The sequence below is a fragment of the Syngnathus typhle genome, linkage group LG8 (genome assembly GCF_033458585.1).
Source record: "Syngnathus typhle isolate RoL2023-S1 ecotype Sweden linkage group LG8, RoL_Styp_1.0, whole genome shotgun sequence".
Lineage (NCBI taxonomy): Eukaryota > Metazoa > Chordata > Actinopteri > Syngnathiformes > Syngnathidae > Syngnathus > Syngnathus typhle.
Genome location: NC_083745.1, coordinates 11,791,481 through 11,809,191, shown reverse-complemented (window position 1 = coordinate 11,809,191; position 17,711 = coordinate 11,791,481). Strand labels below are relative to the sequence as shown.

The window sequence follows — 17,711 nt, the reverse complement described above, 5'->3', positions numbered from 1 at the left end:
CACGCCACATTGATGCAGTAATCCGCGCAAAAGGATTCCCAACCATGTACTGAGTGCATTAATGGACATTTTCAAATGTTTAATTTTGTTTTGCTGTTATAAATCTTTTTTTTTTTTACTTGGTCTGAGGAAATATTCTAATATTTTGAGATAGGATATTTGAGTTTTCTTAAGCTGTATGCCATTATTAGCAATATTAAAATAATAAAAGGTTTGCATTACATAAAATAAAGAACTTTATCACAATATTCAAATTTTCTGGGACAGTCCTGTATATACCCCTAAATCACAGGCAAATCTCAAAGACGTTTGATAGTGTTTGTGATGCATCGTCATTGTTTATTCCGACGATTTCGTCGCAAATCCGCAGCCTACGTGCAGAACGTGAGGCTCGAGTGATGCCTCTCTATTGGGCAACGTTTGAAAAGTAAAAAAGGGGGGGGGGCGCTAATTCTTGAATAGTTTGTCCTTTGTCCATGTTGTTTAACAAGTGATTTTTTTTTTTGCTTTGTTATTGTAAAAAAAGGAGATGAATGGGTGTGATTCAAAAAGTTACAAGCATGGAAAGTTTTGATAGACTCTAGGGCAGTGGTTACCAACCAGGGTAGGACGCAGAGGACGTGAGATGCCTTCTGATTGGTGGAGAAATCAGGTAGGCGGAGCTTCGTCGCTTGCCTGTTTAAAGCTTTGTTCCACTGTTATTTCTATTTGCCAGCTGAGTTCGATTGACGTTCGCTTCTGTACGAGGCACGTTTTTGGCACTTTTCATTTTAACTCCCCTGTTTTGCTTGTTGACAATGTCTTGCGCTTATTCCCTGGACGGGAGCTTACCACCTTCCCCGGCTGAGGACCGTGGCGACTCCAAGCGATTGTCCTGGGGCAGACTTCTGCAGAGGCTCGGCAATCTCAAGGAGCTCAATCACAGGCAGTGCAACAATAGTGACACCGGTGAGTGCTCTGTGCTTAAGCAAACCCTTGAGTCGGGACACTCTTTTTATGAAGCTGGTTGTGAAAATATCAAATTAAAACCTAAGCAATGCAACATGAGAATAGACATCAGAATGCCTCCCTTGCCTTTGTCATTCATACATGAAGCATTCAATTTAAAGCATTAATAACAGTAACGTTGTAGTCATTGAACAGACACGTGCAAAATCACGTTACATCACCCAAATATGCTAGTTTTTCTAAATAATTTTATGAAATCTAATGCCACATCACAAAAGCAACCAAGGTCTTTTTGATTGTTTTGAGTTTTGCTCAACCCAACTTGTGATTTTTGACTGATAAAATGACAAAGAAATGATAATAAATTAAAAAATGAAATAAAAAAGGTAATGCAATTTCTTGGCACAGTATTTTAATGAGCCGTCGTCTTTTTATTTTATTTCAGGGTCCGTAGTGGATATGTCCATGTCTAATTCCGAGAGCAGCTTGTTCTGGGACCCCTCTGAGGAGACCCTGGCCATAGAGCTGGTGGCCACCATCAAAGAATCCCTCTACGGGGCCGCGCACTTCCTGGGTTGCTCCCGTCTCCTCATACCTGACTCACTGCTGGACCACGTGGGTCGGGAACTCGTCCATCTGGCGGCCAGCGAGCCTTGCGGCCTGCGGGGGGCGCTGATTGAACTGTGCGTGGACAGAGGAGCGCCCTGGTCCCCGTGTAGCGTGGATAAAATTGCCGTGGACACTGCACTGGTGCCCACCTTCCATGTGACTCTGCTCCTGAAAGCTGAGTTGGGTGGACTGTGGCCTAAGGTCCAGAGGTTCTTTAAAAGCAGCCGGTCCCAACGGATGTGCGAGACCCCTGCAAGCCACCGACAATCTCTCAGACTGACCTCTAGCTTCAGGGCCATGAAGAGGAAGTTGTACTGTTCAGGGGAGCTGCTCATTGAAGAGTGCTCCTGACCAAAGCGCTCCATGTCTAAAAAGCCTCAAATGAAAAATGGGAAAATGAAAAAAAAGGGAGTTTGACACCCCTGCACTAAGGGCTCTGTTTTTGTAAATGGTGCAAGAGTGCCCTGGCACAAATGATTGCAGATCCTGCGCGAGGCTCAATGAAAGGAGCCACTTTATAATTGGTTATGATTAAGTCAGCTGTGACCACTCCCACTGCGACGCAGACTTTTCTCTTGCAGAGCTGATGCGCAAAATCGCAGGAATTTAGGCAGGTCACAAAAATAGAGCCCTAAATGCACAATCCTCGAAACAACTTGCACTTGGCAAGAACCAGTCTCCGGCAGCTGCTCACCTGGTTGCAGGTGAAGTTTTTTTATATTTTGTATTTTTTTTTAATGAAAATATTTTAAAGTGGCTTGAGAAGATAACTTTGGTATCGGATGATCAAGTATTATCGTGTGTTTGTACTGAACAAAAATAAATAATTTTCTGACCTGTGTGATGACTGCTGGATGTTGATTTTTTTTTTTGACCTTCAAAAAAGTTGCTTTCACTGATGTGAGCAGTGTTGGGGAAAAATGTTCATATTTATCATATTTTTAAAACGGGAAGATGGGCTGGACACTTAATAAACAGTTTAGTTTAAGTCATACCTGTTTTCGGATTAAACAGCTAGTTATAAAACTAAATATTTGAATTAAAATTTTAACTTGACGATTTAACTTAAAATTCACAAAATAAAATAAGCACTGAACTTAATTAAAAATACAAAAAAACAATGTCATTAATACATAAATCATGAATGTCATGAAAATGATTCCAGACAAAATTTATTTCAAAAGAAAACCATTATACAACTCTTTGATTGTTAATTTAATAAATAAGATTTACCTGTGCAATAATTCTTTTCAATGATCTTGACGGGCTACGAGCAAAGTCACTTAACATTATTAATAAATGTTACCTGTGAGAAATTCTGCACTGTTAAAAAGTCTAGTCAGTATTTACACTAGAAAAAACACAAACAAAACAAATGAGTGGCTCAGACATGAGTCGATGAAAAGGTCGGTTGACGTTCTTCAAAAAAAAAAAAAAAAAAAGAGGGGGGCTCAAAATCTTAGCAGCTTCATTGACTATTTAAAAGAGACGACCGGCGCACCCACCCCATCCCAAAGACAAGTGGGAGAGGAAGAAAACTTCGGCCAAAGCTCCTTGCATGTTGTACGCTAAATCAGCCGAGTGGTTCCCAGGTGAGGTCTGCTGCTGCCCACAGTGCGTAAGGCCTGTTTGGATTCTCTTGGGTTTGCTGCACAGAAGCACTTGGAAGGGTGAAGCCCCGAAAGCGGTCCTCCAAAATGATTCAAGTACCAAAAAAAACCTAAAAGAAAAGATAAATCATGCGTCAGCAAAAATAAAATATAAATAATAGAAATGATGATCATCCTCATGCATCATCATTTTCTAGGTGTCCCAACACTCCAGTCTGAATTTTAGTCAAATCTGCTGTTTAAAAAGCTCTTTAAAAAATTTTTAATCGAAGACGTGTTACTGTATTTAATTTTTGTTGAAATATATTTTCAAATGGCTGTAATTATCTTCTACAAGCAATGCACATCATGAAAGCAGCCAACTCACTCTGACTCCATTCTCATTTCTAAAACCATTTTAACCTACATCTAGTTGTGTATTAAACTTTGATGTAGGTCAAAAGTCTTGTCGCTCCCTTTAGCGAGACATCCATACCCACCTGGCTGGCGCTTTAGGAAACCACTTATATTTTCTCGGCCAAAGTTCTATGGCCACACAGCGGAGCGAGTGTTCCAACTCCTTCTGTCTTTGCACTATATGGAAATCTGAGTAGGACGTGGTGGATATTACACACCAACAAGAGTGACAGGACTAACGCAAAAGACTAACGCTAACAAAACTGGGAAACACGCTACAAAAATCTCGCTCGGTTGTGTTGATGGAAATGGCCGCTGGTGGGTTTTTAATCACTTCATTAAAGAAATGCTAATGGCAGAAACATACCCGTAATTGTCCAAAGGGTTTCTAACCGTCCAGTATGAGGTGAATCTCAGATAATCGGTTGCAGCTGGGAGTCCCCATCCTCTCTGCGCTCTTGTACAACTCAGAGTCCCCGAAATAGCGTGCGCGGTACATTAGGCCTTCCTCTGAAAGCGCAGAACAAATGTGAGCCGCACATCTCGCGAGGCGTTCTTCACGCCATGAGTGCTGCGCGTCGCGGGGACCCAACTGTGCTGCTTCTCCTTCCAGCACTTGTTCCTGAGGTTGGAGATGTAGTCCTCCTCCACAGTTCTCTCCACATTCTTCAGGTTGGCTCCGGTGAATTCGTGGCTGAAGCGCTCGCCCACGTAGAAAGGCACCTTCAGGTGGGACGTATGCCGTTTGTGAACGTAACCTGCTGACCTGGCGGGACGGACGACATGCAGCGGTTAGGAACTCGAGCGGCGTTGGACATGGGGGCCAGAGGCGATGATGATGATCCACTTACGGATGGTAGCTAAGGCTGTAAGGAGGATGCGTGATCATGAGCTGGCTTAGCGCAGACACCAGGATGAGGATGAGGATGGGCATCAGCTGGACAAACAGAGCCAGGCCTCCCTGCGCATAAAGAAACACGACACAAGCATTATAACTCCATGGCGGCTTCCAGGTTTACGGTCCTACTATTTCACGACAGATTTTTTTGTTTGGTTTTATACCGGGGCAAGTCCAGGAAAACCTTTCTTTGCAATACATCAAAACAACATTTTTGATTCGATTTCCCCGTTAAAGAGGGAATTACCATAACACATATTTCATGGAGGGGTGGGGGGGGGTCATGAATATTCAGGGTCATTGCTCATCTGCATCTTTTCAGTTTCGCAGCATCACGTCATATCTGACACAGGTTGAGTAAAATAAATGAAAAATTTATAAATTAAGACTTACATCTCTCTGCTGCTCTCTTCTTTCTTGCCTGTTGTGGTGCGCAAAGTGCATTCTTCCATTTCTGTAAACGTGTACGTTACCTAAAAAAAAACGGACGAGCAAAGAAGCTTTAAAGAGAGAAGGCTGACGGTTTGTACCTGTACTTTGAGTTACTGACTGGATGGGAAGCCTCCACCGAAAAACATGTTGAAGAGGTCCTCGGGTGAAATATCGGCTTCAAAGTCACGATGTTGCCGCTGTCTGCTCGGGTGCGAGCGCTCCTCCCCGTACTGGTCGTACTGCCGCCGCTTCTCAGTGTTGCTCAGCACTGCGTAAGCGTTGCCAATGGCTGAAAAGATGCAGGCGGATGAGTATCATCATATCGTATCATATGTGTTTGGACTGCTGTGAGTCTACCTTTAAATGCATCGGTGGCGCCCGGCGCATGGTTTTTATCAGGGTGGAATTTCAGCGCCAGCTTCCGGTACGCTTTTTTAAGATCTTCCTCAGAGGCAGTCTTTTCTACGCCCAGAATTTGGTAGTAATCTTTACAACCCTTAATCCTGTGGGGGAAAAACAAACACGATGAACTGTTTGTGGCCAAAACAGAGGATTGGCATGGGGCAGTGGGACCGAGCACCCCTTCTATGGGTAACTGACGCTCCGCTGAAAGTATCTTGACTGTAATTCCCTCCCGGTCAAGATGTGCCACTTGGACAACAAATATTTTATTGATTAGAGATTGAAAAAGGTTTTCTTCTGAAAATCAGACCCCTTCGCTAGTTACATAAAACAGGAGTAATTTAAAAAAAAAAAAAAGAAAAAGAAAGAGAGCTAGAGAGTGAGAGAGCGACCTCTCCGCGTAATATTCTGTTGATAGATTTGCTAATGAGAAAAAAAAAAGTCCCAAAATGAACTGAAGTCAAACTTTTGGCCCCTACTTGTTTTCTTACTAAAAACTATTGACCCCACTATTGACAAGTATGATGTCAACTGTGTCTCCTTTGCCAGCCCATCGAACCATGGGAAGCAAATGCCCAATAATTCTTGATTGTCGCTGTGGTTTGACATAGGGCATGCAGTTAAGGCGCACGGAAACAAGTATAACTTGTAAAGTCTTCTTTAAAAGCGAATTAAATGGCTCTATTTAAAATAAATCCAAAAGAGTGATTGTCTACAGTGAATCGAATTCTACAGCTTTTGTATTAGATGTTATTCGTATACGATGATGGTGGCAACATTAATTAATAAGCAGCAAAACAAGCACACTGACTTCCTGACCGCCTCCATCTGCTCAGCGGTGTAAGGTTTGGTCGAATCTGCAGGGCCCTGCGCAGACGTTTCGGCGTCCTCTCTGTGATGACGCTGCCTCGGGGAGGTTCTTTCTCCGTGGACAGTTCGCCCATTCTGGTCCGGAGGCTTCCCATTCTGCGCTAGCGTGTCCAATAAACCTGTTTGGGAAGAAAACGACGGTTGTCACCCGAACCTCACAATTCTAATTAGCCCCAATTGTAAGATGCTAACGGTTAGCATTGTAATTGGGAAGCGGTGGTCCGCCGACAGAGGAACCCGGTTTATTCGACTTACTTTGGGCTTTGTCTGTCGGGAACAGACGCTGGGCCTTTTCTAGAAACTTCTTGGCTCTGTCCGGCTGGTTGTTGCTGACTGCATTCAGAGCGATTTTGATGCAACGCTCCGCTTCGTCCTTGTTTGAGTCCATCGCGACACGGTGGAACTATTTACTTGACTCAACTCTGGACGCGGGGTGATGACGTCACACAAAGTCAACGCTATTTTTGAACGTCACAACTCACGAGTGCGGGACTTCTGCCGGTTTCCGCCACCCCCCCTCTGACTCTTGTCTTGAGGGACCTTTACAAGTGGCAGAATCGCATTAAAAAGTGGTGTGCAACCGCCACGAACGAAAGAGGAAGGAAAGACAAGTGCATTCGCGTTTTAATGGCGTTAATTGCGTGTTAGCATTTCCAGCCACTGTTGCATCTTGCGAGACGAGATGGCTTACTGGAGGTCATTAATTCTTATTAGACGGACTGCCTTGCGTCCTTGGTGGGCGACCTGTCTGTTCTTTTCATCTAAAGACACTATAGCTGTTGTCCAGGACACGTTCCTACCAGTGAACCGTCACAAGACGCCCACCCAGGCTGATCTGTCCTGGGAAGACAGGCTGGCCTCTGTGGTCACCCCCCTATGGAGACTCACTTATGATGAGCGACTTGAAGTCAAGCAAAAACACCAGGAGAAGGTACTGGAGCAGCCTTGTGGTGGAGGAAAGATCCCATTCCCTGTCCTGCCTATCCTGCCATCCCCAGTTAGGGACGGTTACCGGAACAAGTCAACATTCTCTATCAACAGAGGAGTGGACGGTAACCCCAAGACAGTTGGGTTTTACGTGGGTCCCTTAATACTTTGAATACCGATTACATGATTTACTAGAACGTTTGAATTTCATGTTATATTGCTTGACAGCAAACCAGTTGAATCAATTGCACTGCTGCTGGATTCATTTAATGGATTCTATCTAATCAAATCAATTCTGCATATTCAAATAAATCATAAACCACGTACAGCAGAACATCTACAGTTGAATTTAAAAAAAATAGGCCCAAAAAGTGGACTAGAAGTTGGAGTTTCAAGAGATTTGGTATTAGGTAGTTTTTGACAGGTATGAGTCACTATTCTTTGCCAGCTGAAACTACAAACCACCACAAAGTGACAGTATTGCTCTTCAAACGCCTGAGCGTCTCTCATGCGGTAGTCGGGTAGAAGATGGCTTGGTCTTCAGTGCACCCTCCATGGACAAATTAGCTACAAGAGTTACTGTACTTTCTCCCCTGTAAGGCGCACTTAAAAACCTCAAATTTAATGCACACAACTGATGCAAACAGGACACCAACACAAGGAGAATATATATTTTTATCAAATGCAGCAATCAACCATATAATGCAGTGAATGTGTGCACAAACAAATGTATTTAAATAAATAGGCATTCCTCAGTGCACAAGTGAAGGCAGGACATGCAAGGCAGCAGCAATCATGCTGAAAAATATTTCAAGGTAGGCTATATTTTCAAAGCTAAACATTCACATCTCAAATTGAAAAACTGTAAAACACAGCCAAGAGCACACCTTGTCTCATTCCCATTGATATATTTTTCACCCATGTTTATGTGAAGTTACTGTAAAACAGACCAGCTCGCCAGGATTTTAATTTCCTTTAGAATGGAGACATTTCTTCTTAATCAATGGAAATCAACATTGCGGAGGAAAAAAAAATGTCTCTTGAAATCGTAATCGCTTATTATGATTATTATTATTTTTTTTTTTTTGCTTACAATCATCTTTGGAATCTGTTACCTCCTCGTTCTGCGTTTATCATAGTGACCACTAGATAGGGCTGTAGGGTGTTGTTGGGGACCCAAGACGCTGAAATTTACTTTCATCAGCATGTACGCTTGCCAAAGTTGCTATGTTTTTGGCATGATGAGGTCACCCAAAAACGGCTAATTGTTTAAAGAATGATTCATTGGGACTTTTCAGAACATTTACATATAATATATTTTATATTTCAATATCAGCCACTTACTGTAAAGCTACATGAGCAACACGTCATCACCAGTCCTTGCTTTGTTTGCGTAGGGATACACACGTTTGCATTGCTTTGCGAAACTGCCAGTTGCACTTTTTTGGGGGGGTATGGGGTGAAACGTTGCAAGGCAGAATTGGAGCCAAAATTCTGAACTGGAAGTTGCACTGAGGCTCCTTCCTGATTTCATCCAATTATCTTGCCAGCTATACTTCACTACAATTGAGCTATGCTTAGCCTGAACGTGCTCTACAAAAAGGCTACAAAAAATTCCAGTGCATCATTTCTTTTTCACAGGGACCCATTTGAGATATCCTTCAGGTGGTCCCATACGGTCCTTCTGATTTGTGCCTGTAAATGTTCAAGACCAACGATTTTCTGCTCTCCGGGGTCGGTTTCGCTCTGGACTGCATCGTGGCGCTTACCTTTGCTGTGAGGTTCGTTATCGTTGGGATCGATTCTCACGGTATCGCGCCGACCCGTCCTGACAGGCACCGGCCCCCCATTTGCCCAACTTTCTTTGACCGGTCCTGCTCTGTCCATCTGACGCTTGCTGCAGACGGGGATTTTATTGGCCTGAAGGGTGCGGGCGTAGCTGGAAAACCAATCCCTCTCAAAGGCGGCTCGGAGCTGATCCACCACAGTAGAGTTCTTGCCCTCCTCGACACCGCGGGGCTGACTGATGACCAGGCCCACGCCCGCGTTGTAGGTGAACTCGTTGCCCACCCAGTCCAGATTACCTTTCAGGAGAGAAACAAGTATTTTTGCCTCTGCCCACGCTCTCGCTGTCTGTGCCAAGAATATTTGCTATTTTCTTTTCTTCCAAACTACTTCTGATTTAATGATGCAAGAATTTTGGTTCTCATGCTTGAACTTTACGACGACAATGTGCACACCAAGCACAGCTTTGTTATGCCTATGTCAAAATCAAGTACAACCAAGTGAACTAGCCGATGCACGTACCTAAATAAATGGCTCTGTCGGTCACCATGAACCTGTTGTGGTTTATCCCTCCAAGACTGCCATCCCTCTGCACTCTGGGGTTGAAGAACTTCTACACATGCACACACACACACACACACACGCACACGCACTTTATAATGGGATCTTCCCAATGCGTATGGTTCGAATCCATCCGAGTTTGGACTCACAGCTTGGAGTGAGCAGTTGTCTTGCTCCATGCACAGACTCCTCAGGGACCAGACAAAGTTGAACGTCAGCGGATGAGTGTTTTCCCAGCAACTTATAAGCAGACGCACGCGTAGCCTCCTCAGGATCAGAGCCTCCCGGAGAAAGCCGTCAATACGAGACCAGTACCTTGGACACAAGACGGACATCGATAAAGGGACACCAACTGATCTACTGGATGAGGACCGAGGAGCGGCCGAGGTGACTGAGCTGACCTGTAAGCGCTGCCGTTGAGCAGCGGCAAGTAGTCTGTGACTGAGATGTAGACAAAGCGACGGGCATCCTTGATAACCCAGGAAATGGCTTCCAGGTCACTGCTTCGGTCTTTGGGGATGAAAACATCTGGGGAGGTCTGTGGGGAGGGCACCAGCGAAATGGATGACATCATAGCTTCCCCTCCAGGAATCCCTTCGTGCTCGGCCCTTCCCTCATCCTCAACCGCTAACTGTAACTTACAGAGATGTACGCTCGGGCCTCGGTGCTGTTCAGGGTGAGCTCCAGAGGCGAATCCTTGTTGAAGATGGCGAAGAGGCGTTTGGACCAGAAGGAGGGGACAAACTCCTTGTACTGGAGCCCCCAGTAGACGTTGAACACCCTGTGGAGGTCTAGAGCCAGACAGCTGCAGTTGTACACCAACACGCCCAGCTCCTTCCTCTGGTTAGCACAAGCGCACGCAATCGGAGCTTGTTCGGCAAAGAGGAAAACACTTTGAGTTCCATACTGTGGCCAGGGATCTCCAGTCCATGCTGCCGCTGCCAATGTACAAGTGTCTGCTGTCCACCACCCAGAAGGAAGAGTGGAGGTGACCTTTGCTCAGCGCCGTCGTGTTCACGTGATGCACCTCGGCGCCTGCAAACGCACGCGCAACCAGTCAGAGAAACGGCGCCGCAGCTTTTTGGCCAGTCACCAAAGGGCTTCTTGTTACGCTAAGTGAGTTTGCAAGTCGCCGGCCAGAACGTCGGCGCCAGGACGGCCACACTGTGACAACTGGAATGCTGACCGTATCCGACGAGCGTTTTGAGCTCTGCCGAGTCCACGATCCCGCTTGAGACCTTGAGCTGGACTTTCTTGGACTTCAGCGCCTGCAGCCTGGCCAGCAGGACTCTGCCCTGTCAGAGAGACATGCCCAAAAACATACCAGTAGGCACCCTGCTTCATCTGACCACACTTTTTGCACACCTAACACTTTGTTAATGCAGCTCATTAATCAGCAAGATTATTGCTGATGCTCGCAGACATACAGCGAACACACACGTACTACTCGCACACATACATACACACGTCCGTGCAGCTGTATTGCTACAGGCTAAAAGGCTTTTCTTGTTATGAAGCCTCTGAGGGGGAGCCATTACGTTCTAATGAACAGCCTTTAGATGTTATTAGTCCAGAGTCTGATATATTGCGCTGGATGTGTGTGTGTGTGTGTCAGAACCACACTAATAACATATAGTCAGATCGCAAGCCTGTAATGAGTGGCGCATTTAATGCAGCCAAAATAACAACTCAAAATTGTGGCAGCAAACTCATTTCATTGGCAATTGGAATTTGAACAAAATGTCAAATGAGGGGGGGGGGGTTGAGCACATTGTGCTTTGTACCTGTCTTGCTGCAGGCTGGAAGCTAGACTCGTATTCGGAGGAGTTGAGCAGCCACAGCGGGGAAACGATCTCCACCACGCGAATGGCTTGATCCAGCAGGCCCAAAAGTCCCGCAGAAAGCGATAGGTGGCACGCGCTGCTGTTGGAGAAGGTGACGTCTTCGGGAATGTTCTCCACCAGAACAACTCTGAGGAAGACATTGTGATGGCGAATGTAAACTCATCCGAGGTGATTTTCTTCTCCAGTGAGCCAGTTTCAGCCAAAATGATTACCCGACAAATTGGCTTGGCTTAATGAGGAACATCAGCATATCTTTGCTAGCTTCCGCCAGTAAACGCGATTACACACCGTCATACATTTTCGTGTGTCTGGAAGTCTAATGTGGTTGCATCCACTGCAGATGTGATGACGGAAGAAGCGACAAACATGCGGCTGCAAAACCACACCAGAGCTATATTGAAGCATTTCTTCCAAATGGATTTTTCCAGGACAAAATAATTGAATTGGACTCTGGCAGACCCCCTCAGGAGGGCCGAGTCAAAAAATTCAAAGACGTCCAAGCACCCATCAGGCTGAAGGGCACGTCGGCCCGGGTGTCTTTCATTTACTGGCACAGAACTCGCCAGCTCTCAATTTGAATTTCCTGGCACAAGTCGAACTCGCCGCCATTTTGGGACGCGTCCAAAGGTCAAACGCCATGAGTGCTAATTGACCAAATCACCTGCAGAGATGTTGACTCTTCCTCAGAATGTTATTCCTATGACTATTGTACTTCAGAGCAGAAATGTTGACTATGGAGCAAAATCAAAAGGGTGGAAAAGTGATATACCGTATTTTTCCATGTATAATGCGCAAAATTTAACTAATTTATTGCCCTAAAATTTTCCAGCATCAACATGCCATTTTTAGGGTGCGTATTATACATGGGGGCGCATTATACATGAAAAAAAAACGGTAATTGTTTTGGCCTTATTAAAACATCGCACCTCGCAAAGGTACCATATTAGTTGAACTCCTCTCTCCTAAAATGCACACAATCCCGCCTTACAAACGCCCGAGTGACGTCACTCTAAAGGTCTGAGGGCAAAGGCGCATCCATGTGCCTCCCACCTGCAGTCCCGGCTACAGTTCTCCTCCGTGATGCCGTCCTCGTCCTCACCCCAAACGTCCACGGCCGAGAAGATGAGCGCCACCAGCACGCCAAAGCAGCACAGCAGGGCAAAAACCATGATGCACTTCTGCTGAGACTAAAGAAAAAAACATTGATTTAACATGCCGCCTTTGTCAATAAAAAAGAAAAAGTACAGCTGCATTAGCCTGGGTTGGGTTGTCTCCATTGATTGCCTTCATTTGGCATCATCCAATCAAATGAACGGGGACCCCCCCCCTCTGTAAAGTTAAAGTACACCTCTTTGCAATTTGGCACGCCAAATTAAGCTAAGCGTGCTGGTAACAGCTCTGTCTCTCACACACACACAAACACACACACAGACACACACACACAAGGCATAACGCAAAATAATCCCCAAGGTGCATATTGAGTGACAGGAAAAGCACATCACAGAATGCTGCCAAGCATGTCTTTTGCTGACGAGACATACGTATTTGTGTGTGTGGGTGTGTGCATGTGTGTGTGTGCTGGCAACACAGTCACGTTTTGTGAACTCTTGTCCATCTTTACACTTTTACGTCTCAACTGATGCCGGTGTCTCATCTTCAATCTTCTTTTCTCCGGATGAGATCACGCTCATGACTAATACAAGCAGCGTGCGTATTCATGGTTTCTCAATGCAGCTAATTCTTGTTGGCTGGCCCGTTCCTTCGATTGAATCGGCTTTGTGATTCTGATGCATGCACGATTAGTTCGGGGCACTCGAGACTCCCATTGCTGCAACGGCCGCCGAGGGAATGCAAGTCGAGTGTCGGCAGCTGTCGAGAGGCTGAGCGGGCGTTCTGCTGATGAACGTGCAAACAAAGCCGACTGATACCGTGAAAATCGAGCTACGGCTGGATGCAAGTCGCGTTTGCCGATTCAGGTCGTCCGGTATCAAGCGGGACTGATGGTTCCGAGTGTTTCTATTTGACCGTGTCACTCAACGTCAATCGAGATGTGAAGGGCGCCGTGGCCTTCCTCAAGCTCGCTGACGGCTGCTTTATGAGAGGAAGCGGCCGTATGTTTACAAAGCTGCTCAATGGGCCCAGGAGTCAGACGGTGTTTACAAAGCTGCTGACGATGAAGTTCCGGAAGCGTCTGGACCGCGGCCCGTTTTCCACCTCTGCCTAATGTGATCTAACCGTCGTCTCATTAGTGTGACACAGTGACCGCATCCGCATAAAAGTCACAAATCACTGACTTAGTTCTTGGCATTTGCTTTGGGCCAGAGTTGTACAAGGACTTTTTGCGTCGGGGCCAACTTTTTTCAAAGTCATTTGGCCGGTAAGAAAACATGCCACATCTCAACACCTCGCTGATTGACTTCACGTGGCTGCTGCGTGTCAGAGCAATTTGTTTGTTGTGGCGGTGAAAAGTGTCATTTACGATTTCAATTTGCAGCAGTCCTACAACCGATTGGCCAGCCAGAGAAATTGATGTGGACAGCGGGGGCGACCGTGACGGATAAAGCGGTCGACAGCGTAGGTACTGGATCACCTTGAAGGCAAGCAACAATCAGGCTACCAATCAGCACAAGCCAGCAAGGCTCTTCCAGGCAGTTGTTTTGTCTCCAACAAAAATTAACAATTTATTTGATTTGTAACACCCAACTATTTCATGGCAGCCGTACAGCAGTCGGGGTCGCATTGGTAGCCCTCTTGGTATGAACAAATTAGTCACAGACCATTGAATACTCAAACTTGGCACTTTCTTTCTGTTAGACAAGGCTACAGCCACAAGATGGCGCTAAAAGCTATCTTTTTGTAAAGGGCATACTTTTGCCTCAAGACAAAAACAGCAAATGTTTTTTTTTCAACAAATAACAGAGGATAGCAAATTAAAAACTCACAGATGCTGAAGCGCAAATATGTGGGGTTCTCCATGATCAAAACTAGGAACATAGCAATAGCCCCGCCCCCAAAGTGAAGGCTCAACTCCAAGTTTAACGTGGGCACAAATCCTGTTTTTAGCTACAAAGGCCAGTGCTTTCAAGAGTCATGTAATTTTTGCGTTCCCCTTCATCATCGTCTGGTCTCAACCTCGCTCCACGCCCGTTCATTTATCCGGGCTTCTCTTCCAACAAAATCAATAGATCAATGATAGCGCCGTTAAGAAGACATGAGAGCCGTGTCAACTGAAATGAGGCCCGAGCCCGACTGTAAACCCACCCGGTCACTCGAGGAGGACCACGAGATTCATTTTGTCTTTGACCCCCCTGAGCCTTTTTCGTAATTTATTAAAAATAAAGTGTGGGCCTTAAATCAAATGCTGAAAGTTGTTCTCCACTTCAGAATCTGGGGGGGGGGGGGGGTCTTTGAGAGTACTACCCACTAAGCAACTGTGAGGCAGACAGATGGGCTAGCCACCAGGCGTGTCACACATAAATATACAAACTCATCTTTTTACGAGGTTGACTGTAAAATTGTTGCTCATTCCCTCCTTGCTTGAATTGATTTGCGACCCCACCTACCAGTATTAGTGTGTGTGTAGCAGACGCATCCAGAAATATGTCAAGACAAGCAATTTTCTCCACTCCTCTCGTGGTGTCCATATATTTAGTTTATAACGCCCAACTATTTCATGGCAGTCGTACAGCAGTCGGGGTCACATTAAGTTTCTTCCACACAAATGGCACGTACACAGCATCAGCAATCAGTTGAAAATCTCTTGGACTATTGCATGCTTGGGAAAGGATGCTCGGGCACCGAAGCCCCCCACCTATGATGCTGCAGATAAGTTTTGTCTTTTTCCCAATTGAGCACTTCATTGCAAACTAGCCTCCTGTAGACTTTTATCTTTTCTCTCGCTCTTGATGTATTTTACGGATGGTGCAGGAGCCAGTCGTCTGGTTGCCATGGACACTGTTTCAGGTGTTTCTTCACTTTGCCAACTCCCGCATCTGTGTGTGGAATGTGTGTGTGTGTCTACAACAGGGTAATAGAAAGGGTGTGTGTATGTGTATGTGAGCAGAATTACAAGAGATGTTTCTTCCCCTCCTTGCTCATCACCATTGCTATGACGACCCTCCTGGCAGACAGAAGCCACGAGCGGAGCAGTCGCACTTGTGGCGGCCAGTTAGGCCAGCAAAACTCCGTAACGTCATTAGTTAGTTCATCTGTGACCAATCTATAATCTTTCGTTTGTACGGAAGTGGTCTGTCACTAGTTAGTAATGCGCACTACTGCCATCTACAAGACTGGAGGTAACATTTATATTGTACACTGCTGTACTGCACGCCAGGCAGGCAGGCACAAGCATCAAACAAGCACATGTTCACTTAAAACTGAAAAAGCTCACCTTCATGATGCATCCCTTGTTCGCAACTGATGGAAGCCACTCTGTCTATCTGTTTGTCTCTCTATTTTGTCTGGCTAGTCTATCTAATCTTATCTGCATCTCCGTACTTCTTCCCTTCCACTTCTCAGGTCTGCGCATCGTGTGTTGGTCCACCTCTTTCCAACTCTCCCTCCAACCCGTCCTCCATCCATCCCTCCCTCCCTCCCTCCTACCCTCCCTCCCTCTCACTGTAATAGAAAGCTCACATTTCTCTCTCTTCTCCCTTATGGACACTGAAGGTAGGAGGGAAAGGCAGAATAAATAGAAGGTCCGGCTCAGGCTTTCCTCTTGTCGCCTCTCATTGTATCCTCGTGTGTGTACACGCGCGCGCGTGTGTGTTTGCGTGTGATGCTGCTCTTCCCTCGTACACACGTAGTATACACTCATGTTTGCTTCCAAACGGTGCAGGTGCAACATTTGAAATAGTTTGCATTATCGAGCCTGTTTTTTTTTGCCCTTCTTCAATAGCGTCAGCAAATATGCGCGTGCGCACACACCCTTGAAGATATCCTGTTTCCTTCCGCTCTTTATTAAAGATAGTGAACGCTGCAGTGTGGTATTTGAGACCCTTTTTTGGTCTGCGTCCACATTGACATCCAATTTCTCTGCAGATGCAGAGGAAGTGAAATGGAACCTGCACAAGTGTTTTCTGCTCCTTCTGCAGCTGCGCACCCTCAGGTGGAGATTGATGAAGCTGTTTGGATGGGCAAACTACGGCCCGCGGGCCACATCCGGCCCACGGGACCGTTTAATCCGGCCCGCCAACCCTGAATAAATTGTATTATTAAACCTTTTTTTTGGTCATTTTTCCTGCAATGACTGCGTTTCCCCAGTAGATGGGGAACCTCTTGCCTGTGCATTTACTACCGGAAGCCGTGTCAGAAAGCTCGGTGCACACTCACAAGTACGTACTCAGTAGTACGGACATGGCGCACTCGCGCTCTATTTGTATCAGTCCCGAATTTAGAGCGTGGGCTGTGACGACAGCATTCTTGTAATTCGCGCGCTGAGCTTTCAGATACAGTTTTACGCTAAAGCCACCCACAAACCTTGCCCTGGAATCTTTCCATTAAAATGAGTCGCCCAAGGAAAAGCAAGGTGGACACTGAGTGCCGAGTGTTTGAGCCTGGTGGCTCGACGTGACGTTCAACCACATGAACATCAACATCAACCCATCACAGATCGAGGTAAACGGACCTCGGATCTCTCCTAAGAATTGCCACAACAAATTTTACTCCAGACTATGACGCACTAGGAAAAAAAAAAGGGAGACCAACATCACTGTTCCCACTGAAAATGAAGGGGAGGCTCTCAAGTTTGTTGTATAAAAATGCATTTTGAATATGATTTGTACAAATAGCAGGGATTGAAACTAGCGACCATTCTCATTTTCAAACAATGCGGGATGCTCAAGGACATTCTTCAAGATGACATATTTGGTCAGAATGTTTGCCGTTTGATGTGATCTCATAAGATAAACATCTTTCATTAATCTGACCTGCAGGCACTGAAGTGATGGAGACTGTTATTCATAATAACAGTGTCGTATTTTATGAGAATCACTGATAGCATTTTTTTTTTAATGCTGTTAATAAATGCACTTGTTTTCAAAAAACTTTTTTTGAATATCCATGCTTTACTACCTACTAAAGGCCAAAACCTTTTATGCAATGACTTTTACAGGTCGTTTATATTACTTCAAACAAACACGACATCCATCTCCGGTCCAAATTTAGAACCAAGTTCGGCCCGCAAGTCAAAAAGTTTGCCCACCCCTGCACTAGTTGTATTTGTAACATTGGGCAAGGGCGCCCTCTATCGGTCGAAAATTGCACTCGAGTCAATATTTTATGGCCACTTTTACACGTTTAGTAGGGCAGTGGTCCCTAACCTTTTTTGCGCCACGGACCGGGTACGTGTCAGAAATATTTCCGGGGACCGGCTTTTAGATAAATAAATAATACATTTATATAAATAGATATGTAATACATTTATAATAA

The 17,711-nt window shown here is 45.5% G+C and overlaps 3 protein-coding genes across 4 annotated transcripts; 1 reads left to right on the top strand and 2 right to left on the bottom strand.

The window, feature by feature from the left end:
• Nucleotides 1-640: 640 nt before the first annotated feature.
• Nucleotides 641-2,398, top strand: LOC133158713 (DNA damage-inducible transcript 4 protein-like). Its single transcript, XM_061286090.1, has 2 exons — nucleotides 641-948; nucleotides 1,394-2,398. Exons 1-2 carry the CDS (start codon nucleotides 798-800, stop codon nucleotides 1,906-1,908), a joined length of 666 nt encoding a protein of 221 aa, XP_061142074.1. The 5' UTR covers nucleotides 641-797; the 3' UTR covers nucleotides 1,909-2,398.
• A 313-nt stretch (nucleotides 2,399-2,711) lies between these two features.
• Nucleotides 2,712-6,617, bottom strand: dnajb12a (DnaJ heat shock protein family (Hsp40) member B12a). Of its 2 annotated transcripts, none has more exons than XM_061286074.1 (9): nucleotides 6,421-6,617; nucleotides 6,107-6,284; nucleotides 5,251-5,396; nucleotides 5,012-5,182; nucleotides 4,855-4,934; nucleotides 4,415-4,524; nucleotides 4,157-4,329; nucleotides 3,931-4,073; nucleotides 2,712-3,277 (listed from the first exon to the last, which is right to left on the bottom strand). In XM_061286074.1, exons 1-8 carry the CDS (start codon nucleotides 6,551-6,553, stop codon nucleotides 3,952-3,954), a joined length of 1,113 nt encoding a protein of 370 aa, XP_061142058.1. In that variant the 5' UTR covers nucleotides 6,554-6,617; the 3' UTR covers nucleotides 2,712-3,277; nucleotides 3,931-3,951. The 2 variants fall into 2 exon arrangements, with proteins under 2 accessions (XP_061142058.1, XP_061142059.1); XM_061286075.1 differs by having other exon boundaries at nucleotides 5,030-5,182.
• A 1,165-nt stretch (nucleotides 6,618-7,782) lies between these two features.
• On the bottom strand, nucleotides 7,783-15,813 carry LOC133158701 (inactive phospholipase D5-like). The gene is made up of 10 exons (XM_061286062.1): nucleotides 15,673-15,813; nucleotides 12,333-12,469; nucleotides 11,223-11,409; nucleotides 10,625-10,733; nucleotides 10,346-10,473; nucleotides 10,081-10,278; nucleotides 9,840-9,976; nucleotides 9,588-9,753; nucleotides 9,400-9,490; nucleotides 7,783-9,176 (listed from the first exon to the last, which is right to left on the bottom strand). Exons 1-10 carry the CDS (start codon nucleotides 15,676-15,678, stop codon nucleotides 8,728-8,730), a joined length of 1,608 nt encoding a protein of 535 aa, XP_061142046.1. The 5' UTR covers nucleotides 15,679-15,813; the 3' UTR covers nucleotides 7,783-8,727.
• Nucleotides 15,814-17,711: the final 1,898 nt, after the last annotated feature.